This window comes from Calypte anna, chromosome 4A, assembly GCF_003957555.1.
Source record: "Calypte anna isolate BGI_N300 chromosome 4A, bCalAnn1_v1.p, whole genome shotgun sequence".
NCBI lineage: Eukaryota > Metazoa > Chordata > Aves > Apodiformes > Trochilidae > Calypte > Calypte anna.
The window spans coordinates 42,891,108-42,912,154 of NC_044248.1; the positions used below are offsets into that span (position 1 = coordinate 42,891,108).

Genomic DNA, 21,047 nt, shown 5'->3' on the forward strand with positions numbered 1-21,047 from the left:
CCAGGAGCTCAACCCAAACTTTAATTCCGTGCTGCGCAGCAGGGGCAGCACCATCTTTGTGTCAGTCACACTTCATTCTTACACGATTCGGCGTGCGAATTGCACGTTGTTCCAGCCCCTAACTCCTTAGCGTCCCGTCTAAGCCTTCTATCCTCTTCTTAACTTTACATCCCTCCCCTCAGCGCCATCTTCCCTTCCCCGGGGTGGATCCCATGGGCAGCTCACCGCCGCCGGGAGATGGATGAAGGGAGGGGAGAGAGGGGCGTTATTTTCCCGCCCCTTTCCCTCTGCTAACGGCCCCAAGCGCCGCCTCAGCCCTCTGTCCCTTCGTCCCTCAGTCAGTGTGTCAGTCAGTCTGCCTGTCTGTCAGTCAGTCTGTGTCAGCCTGTCTCTCAGTCAGTCTGTCCGCCTGTCTGTCAGTCACTCAGTGTGTCCGCCTGTCCGTCGTTCCCGCCCTTGTGTGGCAGCGGCGCCTGCGCGGGCGAGGGCTGTGAGGTAGCGCGCGCGCCCGCTCGCTCCTCCTGGCGGCCATGAGGGGAGGAGGAGGAGGAAGGAGCGGGGCGGCCATGAGGCGGGCAACGCCGCTAGTGTTGGTGCTGATGATGGTGGGGAGGGGGATGGTGGTTGTGGCTGCGAGCCGAGCCGGCGCCTCGACCCCGGAGGTGCAGAGCTTGCGGGGGAAATGGCGTCTGTGGAACGGGAACGGCTCGGTGGTGCTCGGAGGGGAGGTGCCGGGCTGCGTGCACACAGCCCTGCAGCGCCAGGGCCTCATCCAGGTAGGGCGGGCAGCGCCGTCACACCAAGCCCGGCCTCCCCCTCACACCCCAAACCCCGACCCCACGGTGGTGTCCCGGCTCTGGGGACGGGTCCTGCCCTGCCCTGCCCTGCCCTGCCCGGGGGCGGTGGGGAGCGACAGGCCGGGCGCTGCGGTGCCTGAGGAGAAGCCTCGTACCCACCAGTGCTGGCTACGAGGGGTTAAAAAAAAAATAAATCAAACAACAAAATCCAGGCACCTCTGTGAGACCTCCAGAAGCCAGGTTAGAGGCAGTCCTCTCACCTCTCCTAACATTGCTTCAGCCTCTGCAGGTTTTGGTGTCCTTTCCCCTCTGGCTGTGAAGGGTTCAGGAGCCTGTGTCCAGGATACTCTGTATCCTGAGGGAAGAGGAGTCCAGTCCCATATTGGGCCAGGGGTACAAGTGCAAGTCCGTGCTCTGCCCTGTGAGGGTTTTTGTGGTTTTAACACTGAACCAAGGTGCTGAGACCAGGTAGCTGCAGTATCATCACAGCCTTTAGGTTGTGTTTGCCTCCACTGGTACTTCAAAGGAAGGAAAAACTCAGTCCACCCTGTTGAAGTTTGACTCGTCGATGCAAGATGCCCAGGGATTTTAGGCATTTCTGTCCCTTAAAAATCCCTTTTAATCAGAGCCCATCAGAGCAGCTGAGATCGTATGCTTCCATGCTGTTAAATACATTTTGAAATATGAGTGTAAAACTGGTACATTTAGACCAGTCTTTGCCTTAAGACTTTTAGGAAGCTTTGTTGCTTCTGTTTACTGTCACCTCGTTTAGCTTCTAGATCTGTAAAAAGATAGTGATCACTTCCTGGGATAGATGATCAAAACTGCAGTTCCAGATTGGTAGCAAAGTAGCCTGATACCAGCATAAGTTGCTTGTTACTCAGAAACATGGCAGTAGCTAGGTCCGTGTTTAAAGTGTGATTCTCTTTTGGAAGGAAATATTTGGAAAGAGATACTGAAAGTCCTGGACATCAAAAGTGAAATGTGTGCCCCAGAACAAGGAAAATAAAACCACAGTGAGGTTAAAATAATCTATAAAACTGATAAATACATTTCTGTACATGCAGTACTGTCATACATGGAGTATTTCAGACATAACTGTATATTGTGGGCCAAATGTTACTTGTGCAGCATTTACTTAAAAAAAATACATCCTGGGTACATGCATTTTATATCTTCTATTATTTAATTGTTGGTCTTCAGGTTATTACCTTGCTCTGCACTGCCTCAAGTTAGAGAAGTATAAGGAGAAAGTGTCACCACTTCAGGCAGGTTAAGTTGAGCATTATTCTGTGTTGCCATGACTTGGGAATCTGAGTCCTAATAATAGATTCCAAACAGCGTCAGTGCCAGACAAAAGAAATAGTCAACATGAGAGAGTAAATACACTAAGGAGGGGTACACTGAGCCACAGTGATCTGTTGTATCAACATCTGTGTGCTAAGTGACGTGACGTTTTGCATATATACAACTGAGGGGTGAAAACAGCTTTTCTGAAGTATTAAAAAGTGCAGTGGGCAGGCTGACTATATACAGAGGATCAGTGAGGAGGGCTGTGCTAGTTGCCCCTGTGCAAAAGCACCTGAGGTAAACTGAACATCTCAGATGTTTGGCTGTGCTGGGAGGTGTTGCTGTAAGAAGCATGGAGAATCACTCCGTGGAGAAACTGTGACCAATGCACTGAGACACCCGAGATAGAGACAGTGAAAGACTCACATTAAGGAGCCTCACAAAGGGAGAAAAAAAATGTTATTGCTAATTTAGCTACAATGCTGCAAATTTACTTGTAATTTTAGTCATTTTAAGTATCAGTACCATGTTTGGAAATGAGGCTGTGATCATAATCTCTCATGTGCCTGGGTAGAATCCCAAGCCTGTACAGGAAAGCTTGGTCAGTTTGCTGGCCAGCAGCATGGTTCTTGCTAATGGATATATGGGTGCTGGGCTAATTAAATTCATGATGTTTGATGGTGGGCATTTATGTTTACTTGAATACAGGTATGAACTTGCTCCTAAGATGTGCTGCTATGGCCAGATATGAACCAGCTACAGCTTGGAAATTTGCTAAATTGGTGATGTTAGAAGTAGTACACTGGTGAGGAGCTGAGCTGACCAAAGCCACTTCACTGGTGTGTGTCTGGACTGGACCTGGCAGGTGCCTGGTTAGTTCCAGGCTCAGAATGAGCTGACTTCTTTCTATGTATAGAGTGTGTGCAGGTAACTTAAGATCAATTTAAACTCATTCAGTTTAGCAAAGCCCACTTTATAGAAGGAAGCAGTCACTCAAATATTTACACCAGGATAACTAAATTGTTTTTATGTAGTTTTTTTGTTTAAAAGACAGAATGGGGAGCGTACCGAAATAGAGGAGCAGCCTTAGCAGATTTGAAATGTATCACAGATTGTGTAAAATGTAACCAATTTCTGGCTCTAGTTTGTAGCATTTAGCTAACCAGCAAAGATGGGTTTTGGGGGGGAGTCAGTGACAGAACTCTTTACTGCAACATGTGGCTTCATGTGTGGCTCAGCTTTTTGTCCTGAGGTTGCTTCCTTGTGGTAAAAATGCTTATGACTAAATATCTTCAAATGCAGCTGCCTAAAATCATATTCCTATTTATACAAGAACATGCACAGAGCCTGAATTTTAGAGGCATAGAGCACTGGTTGATTAGTTTCTTCAGTGCTCATAATCTCTGGAAATTAGCTCTTTTTTGGGGGTTGTTTCATGTGTACAATTAGGATTTTTGTAGTTTCCTTTATACAAAAGCTTTGATCTTGAGTAATTTTTTTCATTTGCTCCTTTTGCTCTTTGCTGTGGAGTGTGGGGTTTTTATTCATCCCACTGAAAACATCACTAGACCAGCAATCCCAAAGCTTGCTGCTTGTAATGAAAAGTGAAGATTGGTCAGAAAAGCTGTACCAGGAAAGAGGAGAATGAAGCTGGTGGGAACTAAATTACTCTGGAGACCAACCCAGCAAAATCCATGCTTTGTTTTTTTCTGTGTCATTTGCAGAAATCATGGCAAATAGTACTGAATCCTTTACTTCTGTATCCTTGGGAATTACCAGTGTGTGGTTCATTTCCAAGTTAGGTTGATGCACAAATTATTTTTGCCCAGGGGTGCTCTAGCTGATTGCATGTCAGTGGCCTTACTTTAATCTGCTGTCCAGGGTGTACACTTGAGTTGAATGACACCTCTCTGACATGGAGGATTCATTATGCAGCTCTTGGGATTCTCTTGGCATTTTTTCTAGAGTTTCTTTACTCCAGACACACCTAAACTCTGAACATGTCTTTCTGAGCACACCAAATGCACATGTCCTAGAAAATGCTGTTGGGGAACACACATTTGAGTTTCTTCCTGAAGCAGTATTTTCTTCTGTGTTCAAGCAACATAGCTCAAATAATACTGTGTTAACTATGATAAAAGCTCCAAGCATCAGAGTATGTGAACAGGTGGATTTTTTTTCAATAATATTTCCTTAGGACACTCACTACTCTTTACATGTAATTTTTTTATTAAAAAGCACCTGAGAAATGCTTATGAGCAACAATAAAAGTCGCTTGAATAAAGTTAGTGCAGAGCAGGGGCATAAGCAGACATTTTATAGACTTGCAGAAAATCTATTGTTAACCATACATCTCTGGCAAAAAGATCTCCAGAAACAATTTTGTCTGAATATTTAATTTATTACTACTGACAGTGCAGGATTATCTTTCAGGCTCAGTTCTGATAAGCTAGACATATCAGCAGGTAACTTGTGTGTTAAATCTTTGTTCTAAAAGAGACATCCTCTGGCATGTACTGTCCAAATAATGCACAATGCCATTTCTGCTGGCAGGTGACTCCTATAAGTTTTCAGTTCTGATGAATATGGCTATTGTGGTTGGATTTTCTCATCTGCCAGCTGTTTGCATTGGTACAGAAAGGCTGTTTTGTCCTGATCGCTGTGGTTTTGATTTGTCAAGTGTGGGGGGTCTGCAACTCTGTTGCTAATAGAGGAGCTGGATGCCATTGTAGTTCCTCTCCTGTTATACAGCAAAGGCAACCACTGGACAGGGAAAGTTTAAGTGGTCATTCTTGGATATTAAACTATCTTAGAAGAGACAGAAGCGTAGGTATCTCAAGTGATATTTCTGCAGTTCTGTAAAGTGGTGTATTTTTTTGTAGCTTGTTCTTCATTTGTGTAAAATATCTTGTTGTCTTTTTTCTGACAACTTAGATTTTTCAGAGCAAGCCAGGTAACAACTGTGTTGGATGTCCTGTGGTTCTAACAGGGCATGCCAGCTGGTGATGAAGTAGTTGAGCATAAAGTGACATTGAGTTCACAGCTTTGTTAGGGTACCTCCTGAAAACAAACCACTTTAGGATGAACTTCCAAAACTCTTGTTCCAAGACCACGATCCATTCAGCATTGCTGTTAGTTCAGCTTGACTTCCAGCTGTAAATGTGTGTTTCTGGGCTTGCTGAAAACTGTATAGAAGTCCTGACTGCTGTCACTTGGGATACCAAAGAGTGTGTGGATATTGGTAAGTAAATTGTTTACCTTCCAGTCTGAAGTTGGAAACAGCAAAATCATTAAACTGTAAATCACGAAGCATAGTTTTAAAGTTTTATTTTAGTAATCTGTTACATCAGCAGGATTTTCTGATGGTGTATGTTTTAAAATACCAACACACTTGATTTATGAGAGGCAAGCATGCTAGGCAGGTTCAAATGAGATCATTAAAAAGTAGGGTAAGGCAAAGGAACCTGCGTTTGTTCACTTTATTGCATTTCATTTTATTACATGCTGATCTTCCACCTGGATCCAGCTTGTGTCATTCAGGTGTCCCCTGCACTCCTGGCTGGGTTGCAGGGGGGCCTGGAGCTGGCCCCATGCCTTCACTTGGGCTGTCAGCCTTACCTCTGATCTGTCCATGTCTCATCCATTTCCTGTTGAACAGGACAAGTTATTCCTTTATATGACTGTAGCTTTTCAATATCCCTGGAAAATTACTGCCAGGAGGAGTCTCCATCCATCTCCACTTGGCAGTGCCTTGGGGTTAGTGCTGCCAGTGTTTGTCAAGTCCTGCTGGTGTCCTGTTACCCCAACTGGAAATCACTTCCTTTTGATGCTCCCTGCCAGAGCTTTTGGCCTCCTCTGAGCAGGTGATTTGCTGCTTGCTTACAGCATTGTTGTTGGGAGCAGAGAACACACAGGAAAGGAGCTTGACTGGTTCAGAACCTTTCCCCAAATTGCAGAGAGCAGGAAAATGCAAGTCTGGCATGGTTGGTGGGAGCTAAAAATAGCTGGAGTTGTCTCCACCCCTCTATGACTTGCTTCCAGGAACACCTGGGGCTAATGAATGTGAAGTGTATTTAATACATGTGCAGTCTGTTTCCTGCCACCTTTCAAGTTCTCCCAGTGCCCTTGAAAGCTTTATCTTCTTTCATCTGTTTTTTTCTGAAGTAAATCTTTAATTTTCTTGTGAGCTGATTGACAGCTGGATGAAATTCTGTTTCAGATCAACCTGAACAATTTTACTTCTATAGTTACATCCTCCTGCACTCGAAACAGTGGCATTTAATAATGAAAAAGTCAATACTCTCACAAGTGTATTGGAAAAGTAATTTTCCTTTCTTACAGGACTCTGTTCTTGTGGTCATGCATTTTTATTGAACCTTCAGAATTGCCTAAAAGCACTGCTTGAGCATTGTCACATCCAGCAACATTTGTCATGCTTAAAATTACCAACCAATATTAGCATTTAGCAGATTTGTGTGTGTGTGTGTGTGACATATAAGCTGCTTTATTATGTTATGTAGCAAAGATATCAGGAGGTTAAGTTTTGTATAAAGGCAAACAGAACCAGGAGTTTCCCCATCTGAAAAGGTGGGTGCTTCTGAGGAAGAAACTGTATTTGTGTGAGTCAGAAGGGGCTGATGAGCACCTTCTGTGATACATCCTTTACCAGTCAATGCCCTTTGTAAAGTTTGAAGGCTCAGAAATAGAAAAGAAAATATCTGCATTGTGCTCTGAGGTTTAATCAAGCAGCTCTGCTTGTAAACTTCTGTAGGAGTCCACCTGGTGATGTAATTTCTGCCTCTGATGAAACAGTTTTACATTTCTCTCTGCTGCTAGACAACCAGCTTAGTGTTCTCCAGACAGCAGGTCTGTCTTTGTTAACATCTTGGTATCCACACGTGCATGGAAAAACACTGCAGGTTTCTTCTAAGCAGCATCTTGATCTTTGTTGAGGCACTGATGTTGGTTGTTTGACCATTAACCAAACTGGTTTGGGTTTTACAACCAGTTTGGGTCTGCTGTTGCCAGTGCATTTACATCTTATGCCTTTTGTTAAATATTTCACACACACACACAAGTGGCAATGACTGAAATTCAATATGCACATTTTCCAAAGCATAACCTAAAATAGAATAGTATATAAATGTTAAAGCAAAACAGTTGCTAAAAGTGTTCTTTTTAAGGGCATACTGTGGGTTTTCATGGTCTGACATTTGCCACTTGCCTTTCAATGTCTCAACACAGTAATCTTAACAGGGTTTCTCTTGTGAGCCTAGGTTTTGCATTTTAATATGTATTTATCAGGTGGACATTTTACATCATAATGAAAGCCTGAGAGATGCTTCCCAAGCACTTTGCATGGAAAAGTAATTCTATGGATCTCTTAAAATACAGGAATAGTTGTGGGAAGCTCATAATAACTTAACTTTTGGTGAATACACTGTATTACCAACACAGAGCTCACTCTTTGAGCAAGGTAACAAGACTTCTCCTTCCTGACTCTTATTCCCTTGTAGGAAGAAATATGACTGAGCATAGCAGGTAGAGGCAAGGCAGCAGCTTCCCCTCTCTGTGGGTTTGATATGAGTGATCTTTATATTGCTGTGGGGCTCCAGAAGAGATTATCCTGCTGAGGACACTCACTTGGATGTTATGATTTTGCTTTGCTGTGTAAATAGGTTTGTGTTTATACTACAGAGCCTGAGCCTATTAGTAGTAAAACAATTATGAGATGTGAAACAATGTTTTCCAGAAGATTTTAAATCCAGAAGTGTCATTCATGTCCATACTGACTCCTGAAATGAGGAAAAAAAAAAATTGAGTTTCAGCAAGAAGAAAAAAAAAAGCTGATTTTTAATTTATTTTTTTTTTCATTGTAATTCTGGGTATTCCAGAAAGGTCAGGGGCATAGCTGAGACCAATTGCTTTTATTCTTCCTGGGTAGTGTGACTTAAGGGAAAAGAACACATTCAGTATAAATGCAGCATTATTCTCAGAAGCAGTCATATAGTTTTATACAACAAACCAAATCGTGTTACTTCTTCTTTTTCTCCCTCCTTCCAAATGTAACAATTTCATTTAGCCTTACCACCTCAAGCCAAGAAACAACTGGAGTATTTGCAATGTTTTTAAACTGTGGACATTTGTTCACTGCTGTCCCTAGGGACCTAAAATACTTTCTTTTCCCTTAAAATCCTAGTAGTCTTATTTTCTCTATCATTATGAGGATGATCATGTTTCTGGTTGTCTCATTAAAGTCACAAGCTGTCATGATTTTTGAAAAATTTCCAGCCCAGTCATTTCTTATGTAAAAAACCACAAACCTGCTCCCTCTAGGTTGAGGGAGTGAGAATGATTATAGCAAATATGTTTTGATCTATGTAAGTCAAGTCAAGTTCTACCAAAACTTTGCTTTCACATGTTATTTCAAAGATGAAAAAGAGAAATATCAGGACTAACAAAATGAAGTGTATTTTGCATTTGCAGAGTGTCTGAAGGAAGAAGTGCTCCTCTGGATATTGCAATGCACTTCATGTAGTAACCATATTACCAAACAAGTCCTGTAATTTTCTTTTTCTTGGCCTGTTGTTAGGATCCATACTACAGATTTAATGATGTGATGTACAGGTGGATCTCACTGGATAACTGGACTTACAGCAGGACATTCAATACTCCTTTTGACATCAGGTATGCAGTAAAGATATGTCTGAAATGGTTCTGTGTCATCTTTCATGCAGAATTGCTAGTTAATCCATCAGCTTAACATCTGCTTAATGTTTTTGTATCTAACAAAGCAAATTAGGCAATAATGTACAGTTGCAAATCTATTGCAAAACAACACTTTTAGTTGCTTTTTCCTTGTTTTTTTTTCTTCACTTGTTAAAAATGACTCATGAGTTGCCAACTAAGGAAGAACAAATACTTAGGCTAATTGGAAGGCAGCCCATCTGATGGCTGGTGAGTATGTGAACATGCTGTGTTGCAGACTTGAGCACTTCAGCTGTCATCTTAATTTAAAATTTTAAAGCTATTATATAGCCACAGTGGGTCAGACATTTTTGGAAGTAATTGAGACAACTGCTGCTAAAGATAATGTTGACATTTTTCTATTGTCTGTCTCCTGTGTGTTGCTAACTGGAGGTACTCTAACAGCTTTTTATGTGCATGTTATCTCTTGTAGAAAGTGGCAGAAAGTGAATTTGGTTTTTGAAGGAGTAGATACAGTAGCACAGATCCGGATGAACAACATCACTCTTGGGAGAACAGACAACATGTTCATCAGATATGTAAGTGAGATGTTCATTTCTGAAGGTGCTTCTGTGTTTTCTTCAAAGCCCTTTTGTGCTGAGCACTTTCAAATACACATAAAAACAGGTCCTTGGCTGCAGAAAGTGTTGACCTGAGGGCTGCGTGTGTAATCAGGTAACTGAAAGAGAAGTGTACTTACCTCTTCAGTAGCAGCAGGGGCAGCTCTAGAGGTCAAGATGTCTTGTTCTGAATGCAAGAGGATCAGTTCAGCTAATAAAATAAGTCTTGCTTCTTGGGATCTGTCACAGCTCCAGGAAAACGTAAGCTTAAAGCTGTTATATTAGCTGTAAACCTGCTTACTAATTGGTATTAGCATGGTTTACGTGTGGATTCTGAAATGAAAATGCACACATTGCAAAGCTTTTGTTCCCATATTATTGGTTTTTTTTATGTTGGTCTTTTCTTTCTAATATTGAGCTTTTGGTAACATTGCCTTGCATTTTTGGGCTTAGCCTATGTCAGCATGAAGGGATCATTATAGAATGATCTTGAGAGTAGCAAAAGCATTCAGGCTAGTTTGATAGCTTTGAAATATAACATTATTTTGGGTACTAGGAAAAGGGACAACCCTTGCTTTTCTTCTAAAAGAATCATAAGAGGAAAACTGAAAAGGAAAATGTCAGTAGAATAACTGGAAATCTGGTGTCTTCATATCTCAGTGTTTAGCATTCTGGCAGATTTTATTGCAGAGGTGCTGGCCTGAGATATGAGAGCTGGATTCTGCCACCCCTCTGTGTCACTTGGGACAAACCACTTAGTTTCTCTGTGACTTAGTTTTACCATCTGTGAAATAAGAAATTTCACTTACCAAATTGTAATTATTTACTCTTTGGAGGGTATCTAAAGGGTTGCCAGTAGCAGACTGTGTAGAGGTGGGAAGTGGTATTATTTTGCCCTTCTTTCAGCAAATTCATTCCGTGTCAGATTGCAACAGTTCATCGAATGGCCTTCCCTGTAAAACCAGGGTGAACTGTATTAGATGGATTCCAGGATTACTGTGACCCAGAATTCTGCTTTGCTCACCTGTTCCACATGACCACTCTGTCTGTGGGAAGGAGTCTGTAAAGGCTGCTGGAGAATGCTATTTGCTTTGTTATTTTCTGCAGGATGCCACAGATACAATGATCCTAACTTGGCTGCTCACAAGTTGGAAAAAATTGCCAGGGCTTTTCTTATCACAGATGAACAGTGTGAAGAAGAAATGTGAATTAACCTTTGGGATGATATTATTTTGATAGCCCAGGATAATTCTGAAAGCAGACACTTAGCATTCTGTCCAGCCACACTGAAGAGGATTTTGTGAGGCAGTGAGGAAGTCCCCAGATGCTTTATTTTGTAGTGGCATAGAATGTGTGCCTGTACATTCAAGGGATGAGAGTAGAGGTGGCACGAAATGGAGCTTTACAGCTCTGCCACAGAGGGCAGCTCATTGTGGTAGGTAAGCTGGCAGTGTGTGTTGGAAGGACTTGTGTACAGCCCAGCTTTCTGAGCTGGAACAAGGTATTTTCCTGAGGATGCAGATGAATTCTGAGTGAGGAAGGATTGCAGAGCCTCTCTTGCCACCCTTCAGGCATTTCTGAGTGCAAGCAGAGTGCTGCAGCCTGCAATGGGAGCTCATTATGGGGGAAGTTGTTTGCCCAGAAACATTATCTTGCATCTGGAATGTTACTGTGTATTTCTGTTTTCAGCTGAAGAAGTAACTTTGCTTTTCCTTCAAAACCAGAGCCTGTAGTTCAAATGCTTTTGAACGTGTGTGGGATTAAAATCCCAATGTAACAATGATTATAAATCTCATAAGCAAATGTCAGTGCTATAATGACTTTTTCTGCTTTCTTGCCCTAGAGCTTTGATATCAGCAGCCTGATCAGGGAGGTCAATGTTGTCGAAGTGCATTTCTCATCAGCCATTTCCTACGCAGCAGAGCAGAGCAGGAGTCACAAAGGATACAGCATCCCCCCAGCGTGCCCTCCACCTGTGCAGCAAGGAGAGTGCCATGTGAATTTCATCAGAAAGGTGAGGGCAGAACTGCCTGGCTCTGCCTTCAGGCTTGGAATGAGGAATGCACCACATGCTGTCCTTACAGATGTATCCTGTGAGGAAACCTGCAGTGTCATAAGTAGGGCATTTTTTTCATTGCAGCTTCCTTCTCCTGTCCTCCCCAGAAACCTGTGATTTAGCACGTTGAAAATACAAGAGGCATAGGCCAGGCTTCATATCTAGGTGATAAGAATGTTTAAAAGGCTGTTTTCATCAAGGAGTCAGCAAGGAGACTTGCTGCTAAGTGCAGGACAGTGTTGGGTAATGTGTAATCATTACATTTGGATTCACTGGGTGGTTTTATATGCCAACAATAGAGTTCATGCTTGCAAACACCAGTGTAGACTGCCATGGCTTTAAAAATCTTAGTGAAGCAGCTTTGTGGGAGTTTGCTGTTGCTCATGTGCTGTGCTATTTATACTGGGCAGCTCAGGCATGGCCTGAGAAGTGTTACCTTAAGAGGGGACCTGGTCTCATCTTATTAGGGTGTTGTGAGGTGTGGTTTTTAAGCACATATTCAGTGAAAAAAACAATGTAATATGCAAGGAATAAAGCTCAGAAACTCTGATTTAAGACATGGCTTAGTTGCTGTTAAAACTTACACAAGGCAAACTATCAGTTGAGCAGTATCATGTATTTCTGGTATCTTTGCAGCAGCTAGGCAAAATGGCTAGGTGATATTTTGTAGTTTCTCTTTTTGGGTGTTTTTGCATGTTTGTCTCTACTTAAATGCCTTTCTTGTTCATCATATTTAACCTTTTTTATAAAGTAATTTTAGAGCCTCCTGAAAAAGAAAACAAAGAACAAACAATTGGAATTCTGTTAATCTAAACCTGGATGTGATTTCCTTTAAAATTTTTAATGGAAAGGTGGGCTCCTTGTTGTCCTGGGAAGATCCTCCAGGATTAAGATGTTGCCTTTATTACTACTTGCTGCTACTTTGACCTTCATTACATTTTTAGAAATTTAGTTAATTCTTCTGAGTCCACCGTGTTTCTTAGAAATCAGTGCAGGGAGGAGCTTGGAAGGAAGCAGGCACTTAAACAGCTGTAGTCTTATTTATAGAGCAAAATTGGCCAGGAATGTTTTTATGCTTTACTGAACTATACCCATAAATTTGTAAGAAAGTAACACAGTGGTTTTCCTCAAAGGAGTTTTTTGACTTGTACTTGGAAGCTGCTCCAGACATTTCCAGGAACAGTTTTAATTCAAGTAATATGGCAACAACAGTAGCCATGTCACCTCTAAAATAAACAAACAGCCTAGAACGTGGCACATGTGAGCTGACTGCTTACATTCTTAGAGTAATGGAGAGCTGTTTACAGGTTTGAGGTTCAGTGTCAACTGCAGAAAAGAGATCTAAACCTTCACAGGAGTTTGTGGCAAGATGCAAGCCTTCCATGGGCAATGTGCCTCAGTGATACAAGCATATTGATGCTTAGGACACACTATTTCTGATAACCATCTCTGCAGGATTATTAGAGATAATACACTGATCATCTGTCAGCGTTTAATTTGTTTGTTTTGTGTAAAGGGAACATTACTTTCGATCTGACTTGTTTTCTAAGAATGTGTTATCTCTGTTTTTCCACTTGAAACAGGCACAGTGCTTGCTCCCTGAAAGGCTCTTTTGCAACCTGATAGGCAGGCAGGCTGACTCCAGCAGTTCAGTGGGTAGGCTGGACTTGTGCAGTGTGGTTTCCCAAAATTAGTATGCCTTAGCTGTAAGTTATTAATCTCTAAATTTAGAACTGTAGGTCACTGTAGAAGATTTTAAGGAGATCTATTGTATTTTCTTTGGGGGCTGGGGCTGTATGAAGCTTGGAGGGCAGCTGAATTGATGTCTTCAAGGGGTTTGTTAAATGGAGGTCTGACCAGGGTTGAAAACAGCTAAAAGGGAAGCAGTGTTGGTTCCTCTCAGTCTGAACAGCATTTTGTAATTCTCACAGTTATTCTGATGTTAGAACCAGAACTAAGCTCTTTCTTAACTACCTTCCCTTTGTATCAGAGAACCATAAAAAGGAGAGAAACAGTGAAACAGTAAACATGACTGAACTACACCAATGCACCAGATATACACATATCTTTACTTGTACTAATCTGGTGTTCTAACAAAAAAATAGGGGTTTAAGTATTCCATCTATACCCACGATTTTTAATTTGATATTTTTCTTTTACAATACTTTAACATTTGTAACCATCAGTTCCTTGCTTAGTCTTTTAGGTATACAATTAAATACTGACACTACAAAGTAAGATAATTCAGTGCTGAACTGAGAGTAACCTGCTTGAATTTTAGATAATTACTGTTAGGGTTTTTTGAATTTAGGTATTTACTGTGGGTTTTTTGTTTTTTTTTAAGTGGTGGGCTAGGTGGTGTTTTGCTTTCTTACAAATATAAAATGCTGCTATACATGGATGTTGAATACAAAACTACATGTTAATTTTTATAAGTCGTAAAAGTGGGGTTCAGGTCAAGAAAGAAGAACTGTAGGTTTTTCTGGGTTTATGGAAACTGGAAAAAATATTCAGCACAGGGCTGTATTCACTTCTAGATGGCAAACAGTTTTTATTTCTGGCACAGCATCAATGTCTGTGTGAAAAACAGGGAATTGTAACATCATGATTCTGTATTCCAGGAGCAGTGTTCATTTAGCTGGGACTGGGGGCCTTCTTTTCCCACTCAAGGAATCTGGAAAGATGTTAGGATTGAAGCCTATAACCATTATCACCTGATTTACTTTTCTTCAACTCCTTTCTTTGGTAAGTAGTGTTACTTCTTCTTACTGTTTCATCTTTGGAATGCAAACCATTTTATTGTTATGCTCAATTAAAAGATTCTCTCCTTTTGTGTCTAGCTTTTAGCACACCCATTTAGGTCTTGAAACAGTTATTCAGTACAAACAATAGTGATTAAAAATACTGGAATTCAGAATCGTTTTTGGCTTGAAAATCCCCAAATAACTTCAGAGCTATATGAAATATAGCTGAGGTTAGCTCCTGTTCTCCACTTTTGAATCTTTTTTTTCTTTAATTGGTGTGTTTTCACCAAGACTTCCAGTAAATCCATCTCACTTCAGTCTCCATGTAAAACAAAGGCAAAGCTGCTGCGGGAATTGAGTTTTGTCTTGGGGAGACAAATGCACAGTGAGGAAAATTGCGGGAGGGCTGAGTTTTCCAGGACACAACGTGAAGCCCGGGGGAGAGCCGTGGTGCTTTGCAAAGACACTTTTATCGAGGCTGCAATTTGAGCAGATCACCTCCTGCCTTCCTGCCACCTAACTTACCCGACCGGTTTCCTCCCTTGACGTGGTCTTTGATTTTTCTGCTCCTTTTGTCCTGAAGGTGATCGCAGCTGTGCAAAAGTAGTTTAATTTGCTGCTGAAACTTTCTGTAAAGGGGAACACGCCTCACTGCAGACCACCCGTGTGCTTTTCTTTCACTGCCTGTTGAGCAGCAGCCTTCAGTGGAGGGAAGGCTCAGCGCAGGAGTCCTCAGCACTGGCTTGAATTGCAGCCCTTGGGAATAGAGTATGAATAAAAGGGGAAGACGTCACTCACTGGCTGCTTTTAAAGCTTCCTGAAATAGCTGCAGGTCTTAGCTAGAATTAACGTGACTGGAATTTCCATGGAAAGCCCCAGCACAGACTCTGTGTGCTCTTTATAATTTGAGTTACAGTAAAAAGTCTTTTCTGGTCCCTCCCACATTCCCACAACTCCACCTTCTGGTAGGCAGTGTCTTGCTCTCTGGAGAGGAAAGCAAACCTCTTTGGATCAGCAGAGTGATTTGGAACCTGTGCCAGAGCTTATTTAGTATTCAAGCATAATAGCATTTGAAAAATGAAGAGTAAATTAACAACTGGAATTTAAGGTGCCTCTGTGGTTGTATTGCTCATCAGATTGAGTATCACATTCTTTTGACCACTGAGTCTGTAAAAGATATGTTGTTCTCAGTTTCTGGAACACAGTTCATGCAGCTAAAAGTGGGCTGGAATTTCTCTGTGCCTTTGGAGGGACTGTAATGGCTGAACCTTGGGGGGTGTGGTGGGTGTTTTTTTAACCCCTTCCACATTTCTCAAGGTTGGTGTTCCCTGAGTAGGGCTGGGGGTAAACTTAGGAACACATTTATTGCTTTTGTTTTACAAAAGACAGTGAAGATCACATCAGGGCTGAGTGTGGTTCTTGGCTTTTGAAGAGAGCTCTCTCTCCTGAAGGAGGGAGGGCTAAAATATAGAGGTGAGAAGAGAAAGTATTAATTAGTAGGTTGTGTATACAAAAATATGTCTGAGTTCTAGATTTCCTTCTATTTTATTTCCTTTTGCTTAGATGTTCACCTATAATATTGGAACTATAGGATTAGCCAGGCTGTGTTTGTAGCTAGGTAATTTAATTGCTGTAGTTAATGGGAAATTTACACATTTATCTTGAGTACCCTTGACCCTGGCTTGCCTAATTCAGTAAGTTTTGTGAAGAAGAGGACTCTGAGCTAACTGAAGTGTGACCTCTGGGAAGTCATTACCTTGTTTCCTCCTCCACACTTAGGTGGCAGAAGGGACACAAAGATACAGCCTGTCAAGTCTAGACACAATGGGCCCAATTCATCCCCAGCATAACTCCATTCATTTTGTCTGGTGACTCTGGGATGAATTCAGCTCATTTTCTGTTAACGCTGTTTTTGTTTCGTCAGCAGAAGTGATTGTACTGCCCTGTGATTACAATCTTTCCCAAAGAGTGCCATGTTCATACGAGTGCTGACTAAAAGCAAATATAATGTCTGTGGTGGCTGGTGGGAAAAAAAATCCCTCCTAATAAAGTGACTGGTGCCATGGCCTCTCACTTTTGCACAGAACTCTGAAAAAGCCCTGGGTGGCTTTTGAATGAAAAAAAAAAGAGTTATAAATCATATTGCCTTGTTCTCTTCTGAGTCAGGAAATGCAAACACAGGTATCAAATGCAATCAAACACAGCCTGAAAATTGTTAAATTTAATCTGAGGTGTTTGAATTGTTTGTTTGATGAGAGATTGTGTTAACTAATAGGCATATAAACACAATTCCTAAATTCCCATTTTTTCTTGCCCTTCACTTAGAAAAGAGTGCTCAGCAGTGGAGTCTTGAAATCAAGGCTACTTTTGATGCAGTCAGCTCCAAGCCAGTTGCAGGCCTGGTGACTGTGAGCATTCCCAAACTGCAAACACAGCAAACATTTGGTGTGAAACTTCAACCTGGAGAAGGCAGCATTGTGCTGCTTGTAAACATCAACAAGGTAAGGAGGTGTGTCTGGAATCCTCACCAACTGCAGAATTATTTTTTTTTAAGTGTGTCTCTCTGCCTTCATGCCAGTTTTATGCCTCCCTCCCCTTCCTTACAATGTTCCTTTAACTTGAACAGCAGTTCTGACCTGATGGGATAGGAGAACAGTTCTTTTGCTCTCTAAAAATTTATGTCTGGGTGACTGCAGAGCCCAGTGACAAAAAAGATCACACACAAATCAGCACCACCAACCTCTATTAAATGAGCTTCTTAGGTAGATAACCTTTGGATAGCCTGTGTCACTTCAATTAACTGGCACTGGCTACCTTGTCTCTCCTGCTAGTTTTACTGGTCTGGTTCAGACTAGAATGTTCTTCAGTACACATGGCTGTTCCAGGAAAGAGAGGAAACACTCTTAACTTCTCAGGAGATACACTCTTTCAGGTAAATAATAGCAAAAGAGTGGTAAATCACTTGGCTGGGAGTAAGACTGGTGGAAATTCTGTGAGGTAGTGCTTCCTTACATTGGCTTGTAGTCCCTTGGGTAGACAAAACTCTGGAGGAATCTTACAGAGGTCAAGAGTGCTGTAATGAGGAGAGAACTCAACTGAAAAATTGTTATACAGCCCAGTGATGAATGAGGAAAGAATCGCTTGGTTTTATCTTCAGAGGGTGTTTGGAACCTCTGTGCTGGCAGACTTAATTCACCAACATTATTTCAGTTCTGTATAATTTGTTTTGTTGGTTTGCTTGTGGTGTGGTTTTTTTGGTTTGGTTTGGTTTTGTTTTGTTTTTTAGAAACTGTTGAGTTTTATCAAACAGATGCAATTAAGATATATAGGCTTGAAAGCTGAAGAAAATCAGTGTGTCTGTTCTACTTGACCAATAGGTGGGTGTCTTTAATTAGGCAGTGAGCCCAGGGGGGCAAAAAGAACCATGAACTTTGTTCTGGCTTCTTTCTCAGAGGGCATGGCCCTTGTAGAGCTGACTGAGCACAACTGGACCTGACCAGTGGGCAGGGTGGGAGCCCTGGCAGGCACAGTGGCTGCTGTAGCTAATGGTGTTCTCTGCTGGACCAAACAGCAAAACAGGAGCCACTGTCTGCTTTGCTGCCACAGGGCACAGTTAGAGTTGTGGCTGAGCAAGGTGCTGTGAGAAGGAATCATACAATCACCATACAGTCAGGTTGGAAGGGACCTCAGGGATCATCTGCTCCAACCCTTCTGATATTATTGTTTATATGAGATGTCCCAGCACCCCATCGAGCTGAGACTGAAAAATTTGCACAGTGAAGGAATCCACCCCTTCCCCTGGGAGACCATGCCAGTGTCTGACTGTCCTCAGAGTGAAAAATTTTCCTCTGGTGTCCAATGAGAATCTCCCCAAGAGCCACTTTGTGCCCATGGCCCCTCTTCTCCATGGGACTCCGTGTAAACAGGGAGTCTCCATCTGCTTTGGAGCTGCCCTTTAAGGAATTTAGGACTTCTGACAGTTCTGGCAGCTAATAACATTTGAGGGTCTGCCCTCAAACCTTAGTATATTTTACTGGGTGTTCTGGTTTTCTCTGTTGCTGTGTAACTCTGCACTGTTTCCCCAGTTTGAAGGCATTTTGAGTGTGTTCTCAAGTTCTTTTGTCAGTTGTTTGAGTGGAGAAAATGCCTGTGGTAAAGGGAAGCAGGGTTTTCATGTTCAAGTATGCACACCCAATGACTTGCATACTTATGTGCCTGGTTGTATTTTGACAGGACTGCATGAAAGCATGCAAACATTCAGTTTTTGTTACTGTTGCCTGACCCCTATGAGCAATGCCAAATACCCAATATCATTTCAAACAATCATTAGTCTCTGCTTTGCCTTTTCAGGGGTTACATTAAACAGGCACTGCAGTCTGAAACTTGAAAAATTATTTTGGTTTATTTAATTGCCTCGCCAGCAACCTCAGAAGAAATCTGTTAGTGGAGTATGATTGCAGGTTTGTGGGGAAGCAGAGCAGAGGCAACAGTGTTTTGTTATTCTTTGTACAAAAAAGGCTTTGCTGCATGAATTCACACCAGCTGGTTGTACAAGAAGCCCTGCAATGTGTTCTCATCTGTCTGTGAGCCCTTGCTCTGTGTGATAGACCTGTGTGGTGTGAGCTAAGGACTGAGACCTCTCCAGCAATTTATTTCTAGCTGAGGGTTTCTTGCAGAATATCTTGTGAAGTCAGGAGGAGCTTTAGAGCTCCGTGTAGCAGCCTTCCTGCAGTTGCCACACCAAGTGCTGTGTTGCTGACAGCATTTTGCTTATCAGCTCATGCTAAGCACGGGGATGACATCATTAGTGGCCAATGAGGCACCCCAGCTCTGCCAGGCAGCTGTGAACACTCCCTTGTTGTCGAGGCACACACAGATTTTTCTGCTTCCATTTGTATCTGTGCAACACAGAGGTTTGTACTTCTGCACAAGCAGTTTGGGCAGTTCTGCATCAGGGAAGCTGAAATGTTAGTGGATAAATTCATGATTGTTTCCAAGTGTGGCTAGGGCAAAACATACTGCTGGGCTGCTTCCTGGCCTCATTTCATTTGAAAAGATTGAGGCACTCCTTACATGACTCTATTCAGTGCTGATCCCTCCATTGTTTGGTTGCATGCATTATTGCTTGCTTTCCATGATTTTTGTGTTGTGCACTCAACTGGTAAATGTTGGCAATAGTATTGAGCAAGCAGGAGTAGGCTGCTGGAATTAAGATATAAATACTACTCTGTGGCTACAAGAATGAGAAAAATAAACCATTGTCATCCTAGAGGTAGGTTTTTTATGTCTGTAAAAACTGTGGAGTACTAATGATGTGATTAGAAAGGGCAGAGAAAAAGCAGAAACCACTGAAAAAAAAAGAATGAAACCTATAATTTGACTTAAAAGCTTGACATAAGTGAGGCAGTCAGTGTGGTCATATACTACCAAAGTCACAATGGAAAAGTATCACTTTTGTATATTGAATATTGTATATGATAGGTTAAAGAGTCAATGAGAAGGGGTATGATACAGGAGTTGGTGAGCAGTGTCTACTTCTGACACAGATAGTTGAATATTCTATTTCTGACACAAATATCTGAATATTCTGTCAGTGTACCTCTCCTGAAGGGTAGACATGCACATGGACACAAGATAAAGTGATAGCCTGGACTTCAGTGGAAGAGATCACACCTTTCCCTTTAAGTAATTTTCCCTTAAGAGCTGCAGCTGGAGAGATCCCAGTTACGAGGCTCAGCTGAGGCGCATCAACTCCTTAGACTTATGTTAATTAACAGAAAATAGCTGAAACTTCAGTTGCTTTTTGGGAGTCTTTTTATTCACATTCCCTTTTTTTTTTTTTTCTTCACTTCTTCTTTTATACATTTAAGAGTGCCACAGTGGAGGCTTGGTGGCCAAATGGACATGGAAAGCAAACTGGATACAACATGACTACAACTTTCTCCATGGAGGCAGGATACCAGATTGAGAAGTTTTCAAAGGTGAGTCCTTCAGCTTACTCATAGTTGGTAGGCCATTTGTGCTCCAGAGCAGGAATCCAGAGCTATTAAATATTTTACTGGCTTGCAATATGTGTGTGAAAATATTAGTGAGAAACAAATGTTTGTCACAGTGTATTGTTACCTCTTGTCCTGTAGCCTGAGCTTGTATGGATGCTTTGTATTCAGAAGGTGGCTTACAGTTAGTTGGAACCCTCAGAAAGAGGAACATGTTTACTTCTTAAGTTTTCTGTCTCATGGAAAAAGTTTTAAACTTGTTCTGTCCTGCTGATGTTTTTGTATCATGCACTGAAGAACCCTCTTAGATTTCTATAGATTATGTGGAGGTTTATCACTCAGATTTTTCTAGTTAATTTTAAAAAAATGATAAGATAGACACGTTCCTAAAAAGCTAACATACATTGATTTATTAGAATGTGATAGATGTGCTTCATGTTTAAGAAAAGTAACATCTTAAATATGACCATGAAAGTAATATCCAAGGATATTTGCATAAGTGTGTGTATCTGCAACACACTAGCTGTATAATGATGTTTGGTTTTACTAAGAACCCTGTATATGAGAGAAAACAGCTTGGTCTTTTCTCAGACTCAGCTGCCCTTAGCTTGAACTACTCTCTGGTTTCTGATATGTTCAAAATATTCTTCAAAACATTCCCTAATCCTCAGGGAAGATTTCTGGGGAACCTCCCTGTATTATAGTCCTGGGAGCTCTATAGAACTCTAACCAGCTGTGCTGGGAACCTCTTTGCCAGAGGGAAGTACCTGCTTCTGTTGAGAGCAGCACAAAACAGAATCAGAATAAAGCTAATGTCCAGGACAGGCTTGGTTTTGTTTTGCTTTTTGTATTTGAAT

General features: G+C 41.7%; 1 protein-coding gene across 1 annotated transcript in view; it reads left to right on the plus strand.

Moving 5' to 3' along the window:
• Window positions 1–513: 513 nt before the first annotated feature.
• MANBA (mannosidase beta) overlaps window positions 514–21,047 on the plus strand; it is a 42,457-nt gene continuing 21,923 nt past the window's right edge. The window contains exons 1-7 of the mRNA XM_030449752.1: window positions 514–776; window positions 8,680–8,774; window positions 9,268–9,373; window positions 11,238–11,408; window positions 14,072–14,195; window positions 16,520–16,695; window positions 20,065–20,175. Of these exons, the coding sequence (XP_030305612.1) occupies window positions 531–776; window positions 8,680–8,774; window positions 9,268–9,373; window positions 11,238–11,408; window positions 14,072–14,195; window positions 16,520–16,695; window positions 20,065–20,175 (1,029 nt within the window). The 5' untranslated portion in view covers window positions 514–530. The remainder of the gene's footprint in view (window positions 777–8,679; window positions 8,775–9,267; window positions 9,374–11,237; window positions 11,409–14,071; window positions 14,196–16,519; window positions 16,696–20,064; window positions 20,176–21,047) is intronic.